We start from the raw sequence: 19,765 nt of genomic DNA on the forward strand, positions 1-19,765 counted from the left end.
GGAATGTTATGAAGGAAATTATTGGAGGGGAGAACCCCTTCCCCCACCCCCCTGCCCTTAGCAGGGCTGGGAGGGCGGGCCTCTCCATGGTATGGCTCTTGAGCGGACACCTAGAGGAAAAGGGAAGGCGCCCTCATTTGCCTGTCACTGTCTCTTCTCTCAGAAATCCAGACTGAACGGAAGACAGTGATTTGATTTCTTCCAATGTAAGCACCTCTGACGGTGAGCAGTTTCTCCAGGCCCTCTGCGTCTTACCTCACACCTTTGCAGGGCTGCGTTGTCTTGTTTGGGAACTATAAGTGCTAATAAATGAACAGATCTAACTCCCTTTTCTGGGTAACACTTCTTCGGCCCAGAATTCATAAGTGAGATCCGGGCTCTCTGTCCCTCTTGTGTTCTCCCACCAGTGTACCGTGCTCTCTCCCAACTCACGAACATACAAGCAAATGGAAACATACATTGTTTCTTTTCCCCTGCTTTACTTGAAAGGTGGCTGGCTTTAAAAATAATGGTCTGCCTTATGCTTCCCTTTACCTTTAACATATCTTGAAGGTATCAGTAGAGCACTTCTACTGCCTCTTTTTTTTTTCCCAGTTGAAAAATATGTTTCATTTTTGAGGCATGTTATTTATTTAATAAGTCTGCCTACTGGAGGACATTTGGATTTTTCTGAGTATTTGCTACTGTAAACAGTGCTACAGTTAGCAACTTTGTATGTCATATTACACACACACACACACACACACGCACGCACGCGCACACACACACATGATCGAGTCTTGAAGTGGAATTGCTAGGTCTATGCATATGTAATTTTGTTACATATCAAATTGCCCTCTGAGGTACATGCCCTCTCAGACATTTGAATTTCTGTTTTAAAAACAGTATTTAATTTGTTCTTCTTTTGTTTTCTCTGCTAAGTTAGTTAGTTTTATTGTAGGTTGGGTGAGTTTTGCTAAGAGTAATAACACTCATCTAGATCATTGCTTTCCACTACTGGCCTGAACAAGTTCTCAGGTTCATATGCTAAATGAATATCAGCTGTATAGAAAATAATATCTCACACATGAATGCTGTGTATTTCAGATGTACATAGATGCTATTATATTTAATAAAATGACAATTCATTTAATAGTGTTACTGAATTCTTAGTTCAGCTAGTGTTATTGAATTCTTAGCTCAGCATTTCCTTAGTGGTCCCATTGTTTTAGATGACCTTTGGATTTTGATGGCATGTTAGCTTCATTTTGTGTTCTATCAAATTTCCCAAAGTAGCTTAGTTTGGAGATCTAGGAGAATGTAGTGAAAGACTATGCATATGCTACAAGTGTCTATTTGAATATAACAAAAATAATATTTCTCTTATAGATATTCCTTTAAGGACCAGCCTGCCACCACCATTCAGAAATTATAAATATGGTAACTAATTTTACTTATTCTTTAAAAATGTATATTAATATTATTTTGTTAGTTTTGTGTTGATGGCAGTTTGAATTTGGTTTTCAAAAATGATTTTACTATCTAAATAAAAACCAGTATGGAAATTTACTTAGAAATAGAGGAAAAAATAAAAATTAAAAAAACCAGAGGAATCATGGTGTATCATTGAAGTAAATTGTAATAGTGTATGAAAGTGGCCTATTTGTGAGGAACAAATAACATGTTTGGGAAATGATGTCTAAAATGAATTTCTTTGTCAGGTAACCAGGAAGGAAAAATGATTTCAGACTAGGAATTAAAAGAAGAGATTAAACATTTTAAATACCAGTAACTTGAGCATAGTATTTAGTAATTTTGTATGTTGCAGTGGTAGATTAAACAATGTAGTAATGAGGCAGGAAGTTGGGTTCCATTACTTGGTGTAATAGTTGGTACAGTTATTAACCTTCAGCTTAGTGACACTCACCAAACTTTGAGTTTGAGACCTCACTTGAAAATTATGACACATCTAATAAATATTTCTTTTAATTGGTACAGACATTTTTTGAAGTATAAATTTTTTATTACCTTAGATCATTTTTTGGAGTGGCTTTTAATTCTGTTCCCATTTGGTAGAGCAACTTATGACCTAAAATACTTTGAAATCACAATCTTCACCGTGTGTATGCATTTTAATATCCAGAGACTAATTGTGAGGTCATAAGGGGTAGTCAAGCAGAAGCTGAAGGCACTGAGTGGAAAGTACTTTGATTTATTGGGCTTAAAGAATTTACATACTAAATATTGAATAAGAGAAAGGAATAAAAAGCATGATTAAGTAAATATGAATCTTCTCAATTTTGGCTTGCATGGCTTTCAGAGTATAATGACTCGCAATAAAACCTTGAACTTGAGTCAACCTACAGATGCCATTTCTGTTTCGTCATAGTGTGTGTGTGTGCGTGTGCACATGCGTGTGTATGCATACACATTCTAACTTGTGTTCCCTGTAAGTCATTTTGGAAGATAAGTTTTAGGTACTGAACGCGTTAGAATATCTAACTGTTAATCATCATAGTGGTAGATAGTGTACCTCTTACATTTTCCCCACCTAATTAACACTGTTTTGTCCTAGGATTTGCATACTATTCGGGTGAATTGGCAAGAGAAATGAACACATTTATCTGGGAGATGAGAAATCAGAGAACCACTGGGCTTTTGATAGACTTTCAGTGACTCGGTCTAGGCTTGGCTCTGGAAAAATCTGCCACTTTGTTCAAGAAGGAAGGCCAGATGTTAGTTTCTCATCTGTTCTCGTCCTCCGGTATTGCTACCTGCTCTGTGGGAACAAGATGCACTGGGTGCTGCGGAGTGGAAAGGCTGCAGCATCAGATTTCAGCTTTGCTAGTTGAGGTCTCTGTGCCCTTGGGCAAAGGGCTGGCTCGCTGGCCAGGACACAGAGAGTCTGAGATTTCTCAGGGCCCTTCCTTCTGTTTAACTGGCATCTACATCTATGATGGATTTATCCCGACCAGACTGTGTTCTAAAGCACACTGGATATGGTCTTATTTTTAAATCCTTATCACCTAGACACTGTGCGTGTGTGCAGTAAATATTGATGGCTGTGCAGTGTGGACTGCTGATCCTATTTGTTTCATAAGGCTGGTGAGACTAAACCACGCTTGTGTGAACACATCAAATGCCTCACAAATGTTCTTTTTATTCTTTTTTTGTTTATTTATTTTATTATATTTTTAAAAGATTTTATTTATTCATTTGACAGACAGAGATCACAAGTAGGCAGAGAGGCAGGCAGAGAGAGGGGGGAAGCAGGCTCCCTGCTGAGCAGAGAGCCCAATGCAGGGCTTGATCCCAGGACCCTGGGATCATGACCTGAGCTGAAAGCAGAGGCATTAATCCACTGAGCCACCCAGGCACCCCTATTTATTTATTTTTAACGATTTCATTTATTCATTTGAGAAAGAGAGAGACAGAGCACAAGCAGGGAGAACAGCAGGCAGAGGGAGAAACAGGCTCCCCACTGAGCAGGGAGCCTGGTGTAGGACTCAATCCCAAGACCCTGGAATCATGACCTGAGCCGAAGGCAGACGCTTAACCGACTGAGCCACCCAGGCACCCCTATTCTTTTTATTTTGATGAGGTTACACTCCTGTAAAAGAGATTATTCAATAAGGAAAAGGACATTATTAGTACAATATTGTTTGCTAGCTTGTTGTTTTCCTGACCCTCTTACCAAGTCTTGCTGGTTATTGTTGGAGGGAAAAATCTGAAAATTTCTGTTCAAATCATTTCTTCTGCTGCTAAAAAATTAAAAAAAATATATATATATATATAGCCTTCTTATTGTGGGTTTGCAGGGCCCATCAGAGCAAGGATATTTCTAATAAAGGCTCATTACCAAAATATGTAGAACATGACTGGTATTTGGTAAGGTCAAACCACAGTTTTGCTTGTTAGTTGTAACAGATTTTAAACAGGATCCTTTTACTTAAAAAACTGTTATTGGCTTTTCTAACTTGCCTTTTGTAATAAACCAATATCTATCTATAATGAGAAAAAGATAATAACTCAGAATAATAGATAATCCAAAGCCAATTTGTTTATTTTCTTGTGTACATTCTGAACTTATTTTTATAATTGTGGTATATTTACATCCCTAGGATGCATTTTTTCACCTAAATTAGGTTTATTTTTAGTTCTTAAGAGTACATAGTTGCAGTCCTAGAATTAGGCTGACCTTGTGTTTAAAATAGTGGGTAATTCAGAGTGCCAGTTCTTAACTCAATAGCTACCCTATTCTTTTGTAGTATTAGAACAGAGTTAAATCAAGGCCCATTTTTAAAGTAATCCTTTCATTTCATTTTACTATTGAAGCTCTTTATTGAATCGAATGGCCTAATTGATAGAAAGAAACGTTAATTTAAGGTTAGGAGTTTATCCAGATATAATAATACATATCATAATATGTTAATTAATAGTTAAGAATTAGAGTTAAGAATTGGAAGCTTTCTGACTTGAAACCCATTGAGTGCTGAGCCTCTGCTATAATTAAGAGCTCACTGTTGCAGAGTCGGACTGCACCCAATGTGGAGAAATGGCTTATTGGAAAAGCACAGCATAGCCTGACATCAAGGTAAACAGATTAAGGAGTGAAGGAGGTGGTGTGAGTCTGTGCAGCATGTGAAAACCAGGAGGCAAATACTGATACTCTTTGGGCTTTAACTGCAGTGCTCATATTACCAGTGAGCCTGAGCTCGGAGCGTGGTAACAACTTGTCAGGATGGTGGTTTGACCTCCTGTCACTGCATGTATTCTGAGAGATCACTAGGCTTTTTGAACTGCTCATGTTAATATATGACATGTTTTACATTATTTGCTAATTATAGCCTTCTGCGACTCCAAAAAACAGGATCGAGTAATATCCACCTGTCTTCTGTTCTAAGGGAAGATGTGCCAAGTTCATTGCAGGCTATAGCACCCAGTTTTGTGTGTCAGAGACCAAGGCTTTCAGATAACTTTATAGAGCAGTGACTTTTAAGGTGATGATATATATAAGTAGTTTTTTAATTTACTGTACACTGGATTTTTAAGTAAATGGATCATAAGGCAAGGACTTAAGTTTCTTTTTTTTTTTTTAAAGATTTATTTATTTGACAGAGAGAAATCACAAGTAGACAGAGAGGCAGCCAGAGAGAGAGAGAGAGGGAAGCAAGCTCCCTGCCGAGCAGAGAGCTCGATGCGGGACCCGATCCCACGACCCTGAGATCATGACCTGAGCCGAAGGCAGCGGCTTAATCCACTGAGCCACCCAGGCGCCCCAAGGACTTAAGTTTCTTACTGTGACCTCCTATTTCAGATTACTCAAATGAAGTTTTAAAATAATCTTTTACAAAAACTTCTTTTTTTCTTTCAGATAAATTAAAGATTGTTCATCAGGCACATAAAGCAAAGGTATGTTTCATATGTACAGTATCTGGCACATAACAAATAATCACTGTTGGCTGTCTCAGTGAATAAATGAATGAACACACATACTTCTAAAATATTTCCCATTATTTTTTAGCATTTTTTATTTCGTGAGTACCCTTTCTACAGCCATTAAGGGGAAAAAAACCCACCAAGCCTCTATTAGTGGTAGATCCTTTTAAAAAGTGTTAATTTTTAATTTAAAAAAATTTTTTTTATTTTTTAAAGATTTTATTTATTCATTTGACAGAGAGAAATCACAAGTAGATGGAGAGGCAGGCAGAGAGAGAGAGAGAGGGAAGCAGGCTCCCCGCTGAGCAGAGAGCCCGATGCGGGACTCGATCCCAGGACCCTGAGATCATGACCCGAGCCAAAGGCAGCGGCTTAACCCACTGAGCAACCCAGGCGCCCCAAAAAAGTGTTAATTTTTTAAAAAGCATGCATTTTCTATATCAAGCAAGTATTTACTGTAAAAATATATATGCAAAAATATGTTTTTTGAAGTTACTAATTCACAGGCGACAGCCATATTCTCATGGCATTTTCTTTGTAATCTCTGGTATACAGTTACTTGAAAGCTGATTGAGTTTATGGTGGGTATCTAAGACTAGGGAAGACAAGGAAATTAGGTGAATTCAAAAATAAATACTACTTGGGGTACCTGGGTGGCTCATCCGGTTAAGCATCTGTCTTTGGCTCAGGTCATGATCTCAGGGTTCTGGGATCGAGCCCCGCTTTGGGCTCCCTGCTCAGTGGGACTCTTCGAAATGCTAGTGAGGGTCATTCAGTTGTCCAGACTCATTGAACTGAACTCCCCTTAGGATCTGTGCATTTTGTTTATGTGAAATTCTACCTTAATTTCACAAGACTGTAGATGTGCCAGAAGGGAGCCAACATAAGACTTAAATGGAAATGCTTAGGATATTTGGATGGAAAGATGCACCAGCATGAGGATGTCCATTTTTTCTTAGTTTATGAATTTAATGCCACCCCATATATATAAATGAAAGAAGCTGATTATAACACTAATATGCAAAAAATATATAAGAATAGTTAGGAAAAGGAAGAGAAAGGAGAGTGACTAGCTCTGACATGTATTAGCCATAATCATTAAACTCTAGTAAATAAAAGCGTGTAGTGCTGCTATATGAACTCTTAGGTCAATGGCGCAGAATTAAAACTCCAAAAATTGACCCAAATATATATCAGAATTTAGTTTATAATAAGTATAACATTTTAAAGCTATGGAGAAAACATGAGGATTCAGTAAGTATTAGTGGGACAATTGTGAGACATCCAGAAAACAGTGAGCTGAATCCATATTCTTTTCTTTATGCCAAAATAAATACCCGTGGATTAATGACATAAATGTGGAAATGAAGCCCACAGGTGAGGACTGAGATGAAACTGATTGAACATGAGTATATCATTTGTTCAGGCCGGATGATGGGCGTGTGGAGGGTTCATTGTGCTGTTCTGTATGTTTTAAATTCTCCATAATTAAAAGCTTTTAAAAAAAAATGAAATTGACAAAAACATTTGAAGAGAAAGTAGAATTTTAAGGTAATCTTAGAGTGATCCTAAGTATGGTAGAAAACCATAGTATCCTAAGTATGGTAGAAAACCCAGAAACTATAAAAAATTGATAATTTTACTTATTTATTCAGCCATTCAGCAAATTTTACCAGGAAAAAAAAGCACTAAGGAAAATTGAGGAATGAATGAAAACAGGGGAAATTTTCTAGCTTACATTACAGAAAAGACTTAATTTTCTTAGTATATGATGCTATTTTATAATTCCACTTAAAAAATGATCCTTCAGGTTCATTAAAAAACAAAATATTTACAACTTGACTCAAAATAAATGCAGATTAAGACCACACTTAATCTCCATCTGTTAGGTTGGCAGGGATCAGATGATTTTGATAAGACACGGTGTCAGCGACACTGTGGGAAACAGGTACTCTCAGCGATCAGTAGCTTTCCTGTAAAGTGGTACACGACTACTCGGGAGCATAGTTTAGTGACATCTGCCAGAATACAGTTGCACGTGCTTTCTGACCTAACGATTCCTCTTCTAGAACTTATGTAGAAAACTCGTACATAGGCAGAATGTACGGTTATGAGCATGTTTGTTGCTGGGTTTTTTTTATGGTAGCAAGAAACGGAAACAACCTGAATGTCCATCCACGGGGACAGAGTGTTTGTGTGCGTGTGTGTGTGTGTATCCCTTCAGTGGAACAGCCCACAGCCTTGGTAAATTGAGGCTGCTCGTGTACTGATTTTGTGAGATTTTAAGCTATATATTAAAAGGAAAAAGTCAGGAGTTAGAATATAGCGTACAATAGGCTGCTATGTGTTTGAAAAAGTTTGCCTGCGCATTTCTGCCTACATGAATGTGTACAGAGACAGCCACTGGAAGTATTCGTCAGAATTAGCCTAACTTCTCTGGGAGAGAACTAGACCACCTGGTAGATAGGGCTTGTGAGGAGACATACTTTTCACTCTTCCCTATGTGCTTGGAGAATTTTGTATCATGCTACCTATTCCAAAATGATTTTTTTGAAAGATTTTATTTATTAATTTGACAGAGAATGTACAAGCAGGAGGAGCAGCAGGCAGAGGGAGAGGGAGAAGCAGGCTCCCTGCTGAGCAGGGACCCTGGTGTGGGACTCAGTCTCAGGACTCTGGAATCATGACCCAAATAGAAGGCAGATGCTCAACCAATTGAGCCGCCCAGGAGCCCCTAAAATGATTTTTTTTAATAACGTTCTCCCCACCTTTAATCTGTGTGCTCCAGAGGTCAAGCCCCTGCACTCTCTAGTGGGTGAAGTTGTGGACTGTGCAGCATGCCTTCTGGGCCTTCTATTTTAGCTACTGAAGTGGCCTTTCTTTTCTCTCTTAGCCATATTCTAGAAATAGATGATGTTGCTGAGCAGCTGCATTCTGTTGACAGGTGGTACTGTGTATCCAACTAGTGGTTACCTCTGTGTGCTTTTTAGGGGCAGATATCCACTCAGAATTTTCTCCGATACTTACAGTGTTTAGCTAGATTTGTAAATTTCACTGGCGGGCCAACTCACCCACTCCCACCCCAAACCTCATAGAGGAAGGTTATAGTCAGTATGACATGGGATTAAGTTAATATGACGTGAGATCAAGTAAGTTAATATGACGTAGGTAGGACAAAGTTTTTAGATAAATGGGCTTTCAGCCATTCAGGTAAACTTGCTTCTCTCCGAAGTCAGGCTGGTCAGAGCTCAGGGGCCTCAGTTCTGTGTACTCTGGGCTAGCTGGCTGGCTGGCTTGCTTTCTTTCTTTCTCTATTTCCTCCCTCCCTCCCTCCCTCCCTCCCTTCCTTCCTTTTTTTTTAAAGTGTCACTTATTTATTTATTTATTTATCATGCACTTAGAGCATGAATGGGGGTGGAAGGAGGAGGGAGTAGTAGAGGGAGAAGCAGACTCCCGGCTGAGCAGGGAGCCCGCCATGGGCTGGATCCCAGGACCCTGGGATCATGACCTGAGTGGAAGGCAGACGTTTAACCAACTCAGCCACCCAGGTGCCCCGTCTAGGTCTGTGTCTTATCCTCTCTGACTCTTGGAATATTGTGAGGAAGAGACAATGACGATGACGGTGAGGGCAACAGGCACAGCAGAGCAGCTGACATGGAGAGGCCTTGCTCTGTGACTGACACTCTGTTATGGTTTTCTGTACTTCATCTCATTTCATCCTCACCACAGGGCAAAAGACAAGATTCATACCTCTCCCCTTTTTTTAGAGTGAGAGATTGAGGGAGCAGGGTGTCAGGATGGTGACAGGGACAGGGAGAGAAAGAATCTTAAACAGGCTCCACACCTAGCATAGAGCCTGCCATGTAGCTCCATCACACAGCCCTGGGATCGTGACCTGAGCCGAAATCAAGAGTTGGATGCTTAACCGACTGAGTGACCTACATGCCCCCTCGCTTTTGTTTTATTTATTTATTTATTTATTTATTTATTTATTTATTTTTTAAGATTTTATTTTTATTTTATTTGACAGAGAGAGAGAGATCACAAGTAGGCAGAGAGGCAGGCAGAGACAGAGGGGGAAGCAGGCTCCCTGCTGAGCAGAGAGCCCGATGCGGGGCTCGATCCCAGGACACTGAGATCACGACCTGAGCCGAAGGCAGCGGCTTAATCCACTGAGCCACCCAGGCACCCGCTTTTGTTTTTTTTAACGGAGGAGGAAACTGAGTCTTGGAGAGTCTGTGTGGTTCGTTGCGAACACACAGCGGGACATCAGTGGAACCCAAATTTCCATCCAGACCTGGTCCCAAAACTTTGTGCTAGGGCGCAGTTCCCTCAGCACTTACGGAGTATGTATACATGGTCAGCGCTCACATCCATTTGCTTCTGTCCCAACAATGATGGGAAGAGAATGTGACTTTGGTTACTGCTGTCACACAGGGTAAGAATTCTGTGTCTTTGAAACGTCTTAACCAAATATGAAGCACATACGAGTATTGATAAGATGCAGGTTTTCTTTCCTCCCAGACCAACGAGCTTGTGTTGAGCCTGGAAGACGACGACACGCTCATGCTGGAAGAAGACTGCATGCTGCGAGCTGCGGGAATTGGTGAGAAAGTGCGCCGCACGCTGCTGGAGGGGCACTCAACGTCCCCGGCCGCTCCACCGCCAACGCCTGGCTAATTGTGTTTGCATAAGTTGCTGCAAAGTAAATGCTACCCTGGGTGCCCTTTACACTCCCTGATAATTATTCAGAGGAGGAGGACAAGAATGATGTACATTCAGATCATTTGACTGAGGGCAGGAGATAGCTGCTCTCCAAATGTACAGAATGCAAATAGTTCTTTCCTGCAGGTCTGCTCAGAATTCTGCGGAGGGTTGCTTTAAGTGATTGACAGGCTATTACTCACTTAATAACCTACTTACTCTTATCAGCGTCATTTGGATGGATGGTTTGAGAAAAATGGACCTGGTAGAACTAATGGGGAATAATGAACTGAGATGTTGTTTGTAGAAGGTGTAGCGCAGTTTCTAATGTCCTCCCGACCACTCAGGGCCGCCCCGTTGTGGGATTTCAAACAGGAACCTCGTGTGTGCGCTTGAAAGGGGGCCCGAGTTAGCTTTTCAGCCTAGAATGTGCAGGTAGTTCTATTTTAAAGAAATGCCATGTGGCGTGTTTTGTGACCATTAGATGTCACTCTAATTCTGTGTATGTGCATCTGGAGATTCTCTGGCGGCTGGGAGCGAGGCTTTTCAGAGAGATGGGACTGTTGAAGGTGCTGTGCCTTTGTCGTACCTCTGTGGTCCGTGACTCCAAGGAAACAGCACAAATCACACTTACTTTGTAATTATCCAGACACACTGGTTAAGGGGCACTCCAAGTGAGGTCCATGTTAGGAAGCTTGACTGGTTTTTTTGTTTTGTCTTTTTTTTTTTTTTTTTGACAGGTATTCTATTGAGTTATTTTAGTGACATATATCAGGAATCCAGTTTTGAGTGACACGTGTGCCTAAAGTGAGTTCCTGACAGGTCTTATTTATTTATTTTTAAAGATTTTATTTATTTATTTGACAGAGAGCATGCACTCATTAGTAGGGGGAGCAGCAGGCAGAGGGAGAGGAAGAAGCAGGCTCCCTGCTGAGTGGGGAGCCCAATGCACACTCAGTCCCAGGGCCCTGGGATCATGACCCCAGCCCAAGGCAGCTGCTTCACTGAGTGAGACACCCAAGCGCCCCAGGTCTTCTAATTTAAATAGGATCCTAAATAACAATGTTACAAAATCTTAAGCTTGCTTTCCTTGTTTGTCTACACTATTGGCTATTTTTAGTGTCTTTTCATAGCATAAATAAGTAAGGTAACTATTGCTCTTATTGGAAAACACAGTTTTTATTTTGCCATTTATTTCTTCACGTGCTGTTCTGTTATTATGGCAAATGGCACCTGTGTTACTGAGGCATGGGGCACCTAGAAGCTAGCCCCGCTTGTTGTTAAAACATAAAGCTGTAATTATTATAACAGACTGGTTTTGTATTGATGGAGGGATTAAAACCTCTGTGGAAAAGATCAGAAGGAAACTAAAAAAAGTAAGATCTCACAATATGATAAAGTTGTGACCTCTCAAATAAGTGGGGTAAGAATGAATTAGCCAGAAAATGATGTTAGGCCCGTTGCCAAAGCATTCGGGAAAATAAAATTTAAATCCTATCTCGACCTTTATTCCAAAATAAATTGTTGATTGATTATATGTCATAGTGTAAGAAAAATCTTTTTTAAATAAAATGTAGCTTAGTAGTTTCATAATCTTGGGGAGAAGAGCTCTTCAAGCGTGACCTTGAAGGCAGAGCCGTAAAGCAGGGAGAAATGATAGATTTAATTCTGTAAATAGAGTTAAAGGAGAAGCACTAAACAATGAAAAACATACTTTATATATGACAAAAAGTTATTAGCCTGAATTTATAAAAAACCCTCATAATTAGCTTGGAAAAAGGTAAAAAAAAATTTACTGATAAAAGAAATGGCTAACCTATGAAAAATAGTTCAGCCTTATAAGTCCGGAGAGAAATGCACTATGAAGGTAGATGCTATTTTATATAGTGTACTAGGCTAATGGTTAAGCATTAGAGACCAGAGCCAGAGTGCGTGGGTTTTCAAGCTTGATTCTGCCTCTTACAGGCTGGGTGACCTGGGACAAGCAGTCATTTGAAGACTAACAGATGTAAAAAAAAAAGTGGTAGTATCCAAGAGAGTGTTGGGAAGTGGATACCCTCTGGGTTTACTGTCAGGAATGTATACTACCTCTAACTTCCTGTCGGTCAGTTTGGCCAGTAAGACTTCCTCACTCTTAACTTCCTGTCACATCTATTACCAGGCCAACAGGAGTATACTTCCTCAAGCTCCGTGACTCCCCCAAGATTGAGATGTGCCTTCAAAGGGGTAACAGGGGTCTCTCACCTTCCCCATTGGTCAATCACTGATGTAGAGCTTTCTTTATTGCATGGAAATAGAATATAGTATGTGATACCATTATTGTTCATAAATGTATATATTTGTGCATCTATATGTGTATATGAAGAAAAGGTCATATAATGAAATTATAGAAGTGTTTCTCTGGCTGGTGGCACTGCAAGCAATTGATTTCTTTTTTCTTTCTTGGTATCATCTAATTGTTCTTGTAATTTAAAATTTTTCTATAGTTCCCATGTACTCTAAATTAAGGAACCAATTTTTTTTTAAAGAATATACTCCTACTACAGTTGGAGAAAATTGGTTTGAATGAGGGCTGTGTATTTTACTTATTTTGTGACTGTTCATAAGCCATTTAGTGTTGTTGAACTTCTGTTTTGATTTCTGTAAAACAAAACAGAAACCATTAAACCTGTTTCAGCGTGTTAAGAGTTGAGTGAAAAAAGGTAATGAAAACATCTGGAACGATGCATGAGGAGACCCTCAGAAATATGTATTTGGAAACCATTTTAGAGAAGGCAGCTGGCAAATGTTTTGGATTTATTAAAATACTGTGAGTTGTTGGCTTAACTGTCGTGACTTTCAGACTCGTGTAATGAATGATCTGTAAAGGTAAGAATCAAATCCATCTTTCTGTCATTCTTGTTGTAAGGCCATGGGTCTTTGATGAGCATCACGTTCTTGTCCCGAGTTCCCCACTGGTTTCAGGGTGATCCCAGAACCTCACACTGCACACCCACCCCCTGCCCAGGGCCCTGGCAAGCCCACAGCCCTGGTCTGGTGTGACTCTTGGCCCGGCTGGAGTGGCTTCCTCTCCGTGTCACCTGGAGCCACCATGCTGTGCCCTGGAGAAGCTTCACTTCCGCATGGGGAAGGAAGCTGTGCTCCCTGTGAGCCCCAAGAAATTAGGAGTGGGAGTAGAGTTGTAAAAATGACACCTGCAGTGTGTGATTTTTCTGGGGAATTTCCCCTCCCTCGGTGCCTTGTCTGGTTAGGTTTTTGAGTGGTTGAAGAGAAGACTCCCAGGTCCTCATGCTCCATTTTTCCCACTTGACCTTGCTTAGAGCTGTCACTCTGCCATCACAGCCAGTTGCCATGGGAACAACGCCAATGTAACAAATGTATCATTATGACTTTTCTGCAGAATTCATGAAAGGAAGAGAAGGACTGTGAGGGGAGGGAAATTAGGGGAACAAACTTGTTTGAAGATCTCTTCTCTCACAGAGAAATTCTCCAGTTCCTGCCCTGGCCTTTTAACTGCCTTGCAGATCCCAATTGTATATTCTGTGCCCGACGTCAGGGCACACGTTCGCTTGTGGACTCTGAGCTAAAAGACCTGAGGAAAAAGATGTGTTTTTTTTTTTTTTTTTTTTTTTTTAGGAAGAAGAAAGCTTTACTTAGAATTATTATTTGTAAATGCAAAGGTTTTTATCTTGTCATTAATAATTGTAGTTTTACAGACTCGTTCCCCTAAGTGGTAAATTTGCATGTCAGTAATTTTAGGGTGCTGTTTTTCTGTCTTTCCTTCAGCTACATTCTACTACTATTATCTTTTGAATCCTCTTTCCTTAGGCAAAAAATGGTGGAGGGTAACTCTTTAGGCCCATTGTGTTTTACTGGAACTATTTTAAAACAAGATATAGTAGACCAAACCCTAAGTGCTTATCTGAGAGAAGAGTTTGTGTCAAATCAGATCCTGTAATCAGTCCAAAGCTCCCCTGTGGTCGGTTTTCATTTTATGTGTCAACTCATGCTGTCTGCCCACAACCAGAACCCTGACTTTGTGCCCAGCACCTTTTGATTCTCTCAGATGTACAGCTAATATTGCAGGATTCTTGGGCTCTCCTGTCTTTATCAGGATTGTGTTTGATTTGTGTTTCCTGAATGTTCCAGGTGCCTTTCCCGTTCTCTTTTGAGTAGCAATATCTTAGGGCATACATGCTCTCCTCCCTTAATGGCATCTTACAGGGGCTGTTCTTTACCTTAAACATCAAAGCCGTGGTGGTCTGGTGCTCAGGAAAGTATGTGGGGGGGCCCAGGGAATTTGGGATTCCACAACAGGGGTATGGGTTGTTCTTCCTTTTTTACCCTCCCCTTACCACCGTGGGGATTATAGGCCTGTGTCCAGTCCATCAAAGGTCAGATTTATTTTACTTTTTATTATCTTCAAACTGTAGCTTGAAGTCCTCTCTGCCAGCTGATCTAAAAAACAAATGCTTGAAGCAAATATGAAATAAAGCACTGTGTTTCGGAACTCTTGGCTGGAGATAACTTTGGTGCAAACTTAGAAATATAACTCAGCTGTGAGCACAGTTTTAATGATTCATAAATTCAGATTTTAGGAACCTTAGAAAGATAGAATATACTCTTGGATCAGGTGAGAAGGTGAAACTTTGTCCTTTTGGTCTCAGGTTGCTGCAGAAACCAGAACTCAGTGTTCCTGTATTTTTTCCCCCCAGTAATCTGTACTACTTATCACATTACAGCTTGCCTGATCATTAATTATCTGTACCATAGAGTCCGTGCACATGTCTCTGTCTCTCTTCTCAGACAACAGTTGCTGTGCCGTATACTACTTTGGTGCAACCTAAAATAGGCTAGGGACTTTGAAACTGCAAAAATCCTCAGAGTTTTTTGGAATAAATTAGTTAGGAGCTTAAGTATATTGCCTTGAATTTTTCTTGAGCTTTTACGTTTAAAATTGGTTTTTCTTACATTCTTTTATTTAAAGGCATTATTATTTTCCTGTTAAAGGGGTGTATGTATATATGTGGCTGACCTGTTTGGACACATTATAAAATTATTAATTTCAGGGGCGCCTGGGTGGCTCAATTAGTTAAGCATCTGCCTTTGGCTCGGGTCACAATCTCGGGGTCCCGGGATCAAGCCCCACATGGGGGCTCCCTGCTTCTTCCTCTCCCTCTGCCTCTGGCCCCGACTCATGCTATCTCTCTCTAATAAGTAAGATCTCAAAAAAAATTATTAATTTCATTTTCAGAGTTTGAAGGTCCTGGCTTGTGTTCATTGCATTAAACTTGAAAGTCAATATTAAAATGGTGCACCGTATTTGGAGGGTTCTCACTTGAGTTCACTTGCTAGTAAGACAAAGGGATGAACCGGCAGTGTATTTATTGGATTTTAGATTTTACATTCATTTCGGATTCACACGCCGAGGCACTCTGCACCTGAGTGCACTGCGCCTGCAGCACATTTAATTTAAAATCAGGTGCCCTAGGGGACTGGCACGCAGTAGACGTCCTCGGGGTTCTTCTGGAGCCATTTTAAATAGAATTGGGGCAGCAAGAATTTAAGAGATAATGGTCGAAAGGTTGAGGATGCCGAGGTTCTGGAAAATCTTCTGTAATTTGTTTTCACTCCAATCGACAAGTAAAGGCGTGGCATAAATACAGGAAATCATTTTCAAACATTTTCAACAGAATTTTGCAGATTTTAAAAAGCATTCTGTTTGGTTTCTTCGAGGACCACATTACTTAAGTTTCAAGTACATTTTGTGTCTGACTTTTGAATGTTTATAGTAACCCATGTTGAACTTGTATGCTATTTTCCAGTTTTTGAAGGGTGTCAATTTTATCAGCCCTCACAAAGTAGTGGGACTGGAACCCATTTGTCAGTCTTGTCTTGTTTTTGAAAAAAAGTATTCATCTGAAAATCTTTCTCTTAGGGGATCTCATTTTGAGCGTATATGAGAGATGGCGTATAAACATACTTGAGAAGTAACGAATTGATTTATAAGTTAATTAGACCCAAGAAAACCTGCGTGGCAAAGCAAAAATGCTTTGTCAGTTGTTTCTTTCCTTCAGCTTATTCTGAACCTGTTATTACCATACGGAGGAACTATACGATGTATTCGTTTCTCAAAAGGGGTACAGATAAATGTCAACAGCAGTAAGTGAAAATTGTAATTACAGTTAGTGTGTATTGAGCAAAGTGCTGCGTGGGCAAAGCACTGTGTAAAGTTCTGTATGTAAATAGCACATCGTGGATAAAACCCTGCATTGTGATTCTGAAGAACAGGGTGCTTTTAGCTCACTCTCCCTTTGGAGGATGATTAGAATCACTTGCATATGATAGAGGTCTACCTTTGGGCTTGCTTCCCTTCAAAAAAGGAAACCCAGGAGCTTTTTATATATAAAGGAATAGATCTTAAGATACCTTCTCTCTGAATATTGAGTTTCCTGAAGCCCCCCTTTCAACATTTTACTCATTCCAAGTGTGGAGCCTCTTAGCCATTCTTTAAAATGCTATTTTTGTGTAAAATTCAGCTGTACATGAACTTCCTGTTTGCCCAGGGTTCATTTGTTTCCAGCCCCTCCCCACCGATTCTCAGCTTGTCACAGCCCTGTCTGCCACCCACCCACCCCCAGGCTCATTGTGCTGAGAGTTTGCAATCTGATTTTCATCAAGATTAATCTTCATTTAATCTTGAAGATGCAGTGGTCCTGGAATCAGGATCTGAGACTATGGGCCACTTTATTTTATAATTTGAGCATTTCTGTATTTTCTGTAATGAGCACGGTAACTCATAATTGAAAAACAAGAAGTTTAATATCTTTTTATTTTTATTTTTTTTAGATTTTATTTATTTGACAGAGAGAGACAGAGAGAGAGAGAGCACAAGCAGGGGGAGTAGGAAAGGGAGAAGCAGGCTCCCCGGGGAGCAGGGAGAACTACACAGGACTCGATCCCATGACCCCGGGATCACAACCCCAGCCAGAGGCAGACACACAACCAACTGAGCCACCCAGGCGCCCCTAAATTTGATATTCTTAAAACCAGCAAAAACCTTTTTTTTTTTTTTTTTTTAGCTCACATGTCATGCTAAGCTCCTTAATTTCATTCTTTTGTGACAAATTCTAGTGATGAGATGAGTTCGGTAAACTAAGAGACCAGGGGTAATCCTTGGCATCTTTCCCTATTATCCTATTTATTTGGCGTGAAGAGTTTTTACTTGTCTGTTTTTAGAGGATATGTTAATTGAGTGATCGGTATTCATTACAAATAATCTCATCTGTTTTCCTGTCGAGAGTCTGCAGGCCCTTTTGCTCTTTCTGTAAAAGCTAAGCAGACTGTATTAACTTCTGGTTTAATTTAAAAAAAAAAAACTGAACGTGGAACTTGTTGGCACACACCTTAAAGATCTGCATGTTTAATAATTGGAAGGCTCTCCATCAGATTTGTCTCCAGTCTGAATTAATAATGTTGCTGACTTATTGTTTTAGAAGACGGAGTCCTTGACCTGCTAGGTTGAAAGAATTGTGACTGCTCTGCTCCTTTGCGGGTCCTTTAGCTGTGCCGTATCCCCTGTGAATAATTAGAGGTGTTTGAAGGTATTGCGGGAGAAGCCAATTTGTGTCTTTCACTTTGCATATTGTTGAAGCCTCATGAATTAGTCATAAGCAGGCAAAAAATTAACTTCTTCAGACACATATTTTGATGGGTCATGAGGGAGAATGTAAAGTGATCTGTAAAGTATTCTACTGATCCTCTAAGTATTAAATTATTATACCTACAGGCTAATTTCAAAGGGAAAAAAAACGTTTTTCCCTCCTCCTTCAGAACTGAGCAGCACATTTGGAAAAAAATAAACGTTTATTTTCTTGGATTGTTAAGAGGACTCTGATATGAGTAATTTTATGGTTTCCTGGAAACCAGTCTTGTACTCATTCTTGTTTTTAATTTCTTTTTGTATTTTTCTTTTTACTTTTAAATTATTTGAATTTTAAATTCTTACAGCGACAGCTGATACTTCTTGTTGATTTGGTGAAATGTGAAACCAAACAAGTAGTTCATCTTTCTCACTTTAGGCATCTGAAACACTGAATCAGAGTAATATGGATTTTAATGCTTGCTTAAAATCTAGTTTTACATTAAAATTTTTTTCCATTATCATCTTCTTTTTTTTTTTTTTTTACAGCTCATGAAACTGAAATTGCATTCTTCTGTGAAGAAGATTATAAGAACTACAAAGCTAATCCCATTTCATCCTGGTGAAAACCTCTTGGGGGCTCTCTTTTTGCATACCTGTATTAAGCTCTTTATTCCACTAGTGAGTTTTGGAAATTGACAAATAAACTTAAAAATTAATCTCAGGCTCTGCTATGTGAGCTCAAGTCTGTGGTGTTTTCTCTTTCTGCAGGTCTGCTTTTTTTCTTTCTTTCTTGTTGTAAAATAATATAATATTTATGAGAAAAACATTTTTTTTAAATGATAGAAATAGTTATTAAAAAATTATCATGGAGGGTGCCTAGGTGGCTCAGTTGGTTAAGTGTCTACCTTCGACTCATCATGATCCCAGGGTCCTGGGGTGGAACCCCAAGTTGGGCTCCCTGCTCAGCAGGGAGTCTGCTTCTCTCTCTCCCTCTGCCCCTCCCAGCCCCTGTTCATGCGCTCTCTCTCTCTCTCTCGCTCATAAAAATCTTAAAAAGTCATCATGGAATGATGATTGGTTCTTTTTTTTTTTTTTAAGTTTTTTTTTTTTTAAAGATTTATTTATTTATTTATTTGACAGAGAGAGAGATCACAAGTAGGCAGAGAGGCAGGCAGAGAGAGAGAGAGGAGGAAGCAGGCTCCCTGCTGAGCAGAGAGCCTGATGCGGGACTCGATCCCAGGACCCTGAGATCATGACCTGAGCTGAAGGCAGCGGCTTAACCCACTGAGCCACCCAGGCACCCTGATGATTGGTTCTTTAGTCATAACTTACTTTTCTGAAATTAGGGGTTTCTTGGGTAGCTTACATGTCGGGTTCTTTAAAAAGATTATAAGACTAAGGTCATTCTGTTCATTTTATTTTTTTCTCACAGTTTCTCTTAAAGCCATTGTGCACTCTTACTGTCTGTGGTTAGCAGAGATTCTGAGTCTCTGATGACCACAAGTGCCATCTTTTTGCTCACAGTGATATGCTGCCATGCATGCATTGAATTGTTTTATATTTTGGGGAGGTTTTCTGATGTAAGAGATTTTCTTCTTTTCATATTTCAGCCCACACAAATAATGTGGCTGAATTTTTTTTTTTTTCTTTCCCCTGAGCTCTGTTCCCTTACTTCAGGAACACACTATAATAGAACCAAACTCATTTCTTTGGAGAGGGAAGGTAGCAGGATGTTTGTACTTCTGGAAGAAAATTGTTCATTGAGAATAAGTCTAAGCCATGGAAGATACATTCTTTCAAAATAATACAATACTCTTGATTCCTGATAAAGACCAAGACCAATACCTGAAGACTGGTGATTTCAAAGGGGCCTCTCAGCCAGCGTGTATATCTAATCAGAACTCCTACAAGGTTAGTTGGCTCTAGAATTATTCTAAGAACCCTTAAAATTGCTTGTAGGGCGAATTGGTTTCATTGTGGTAGAGGCTAGCTTAAAAA

General features: G+C 39.8%; 1 protein-coding gene across 9 annotated transcripts in view; it reads left to right on the top strand.

Moving 5' to 3' along the window:
* Positions 1–18,488, top strand: part of LOC309843905 (UPF0538 protein C2orf76 homolog) — a 57,145-nt gene extending 38,657 nt beyond the window's left edge. For 8 of the 9 annotated variants that reach the window (XM_082689849.1, XM_082689851.1, XM_082689853.1 and 5 more), the window contains 4 exons: positions 1,369–1,419; positions 5,354–5,391; positions 9,943–10,024; positions 18,314–18,488. In XM_082689849.1, coding sequence (XP_082545975.1) covers positions 1,369–1,419; positions 5,354–5,391; positions 9,943–10,024; positions 18,314–18,390 — 248 coding nt within the window. In that variant the 3' untranslated portion in view covers positions 18,391–18,488. The remainder of the gene's footprint in view (positions 1–1,368; positions 1,420–5,353; positions 5,392–9,942; positions 10,025–18,313) is intronic. The other variant, XM_082689857.1, reaches the window with a different exon arrangement.
* Positions 18,489–19,765: the final 1,277 nt, after the last annotated feature.

This window comes from Mustela nivalis, assembly GCF_964662115.1.
Source record: "Mustela nivalis genome assembly, chromosome: 11".
Taxonomy (NCBI): Eukaryota; Metazoa; Chordata; class Mammalia; order Carnivora; family Mustelidae; genus Mustela; species Mustela nivalis.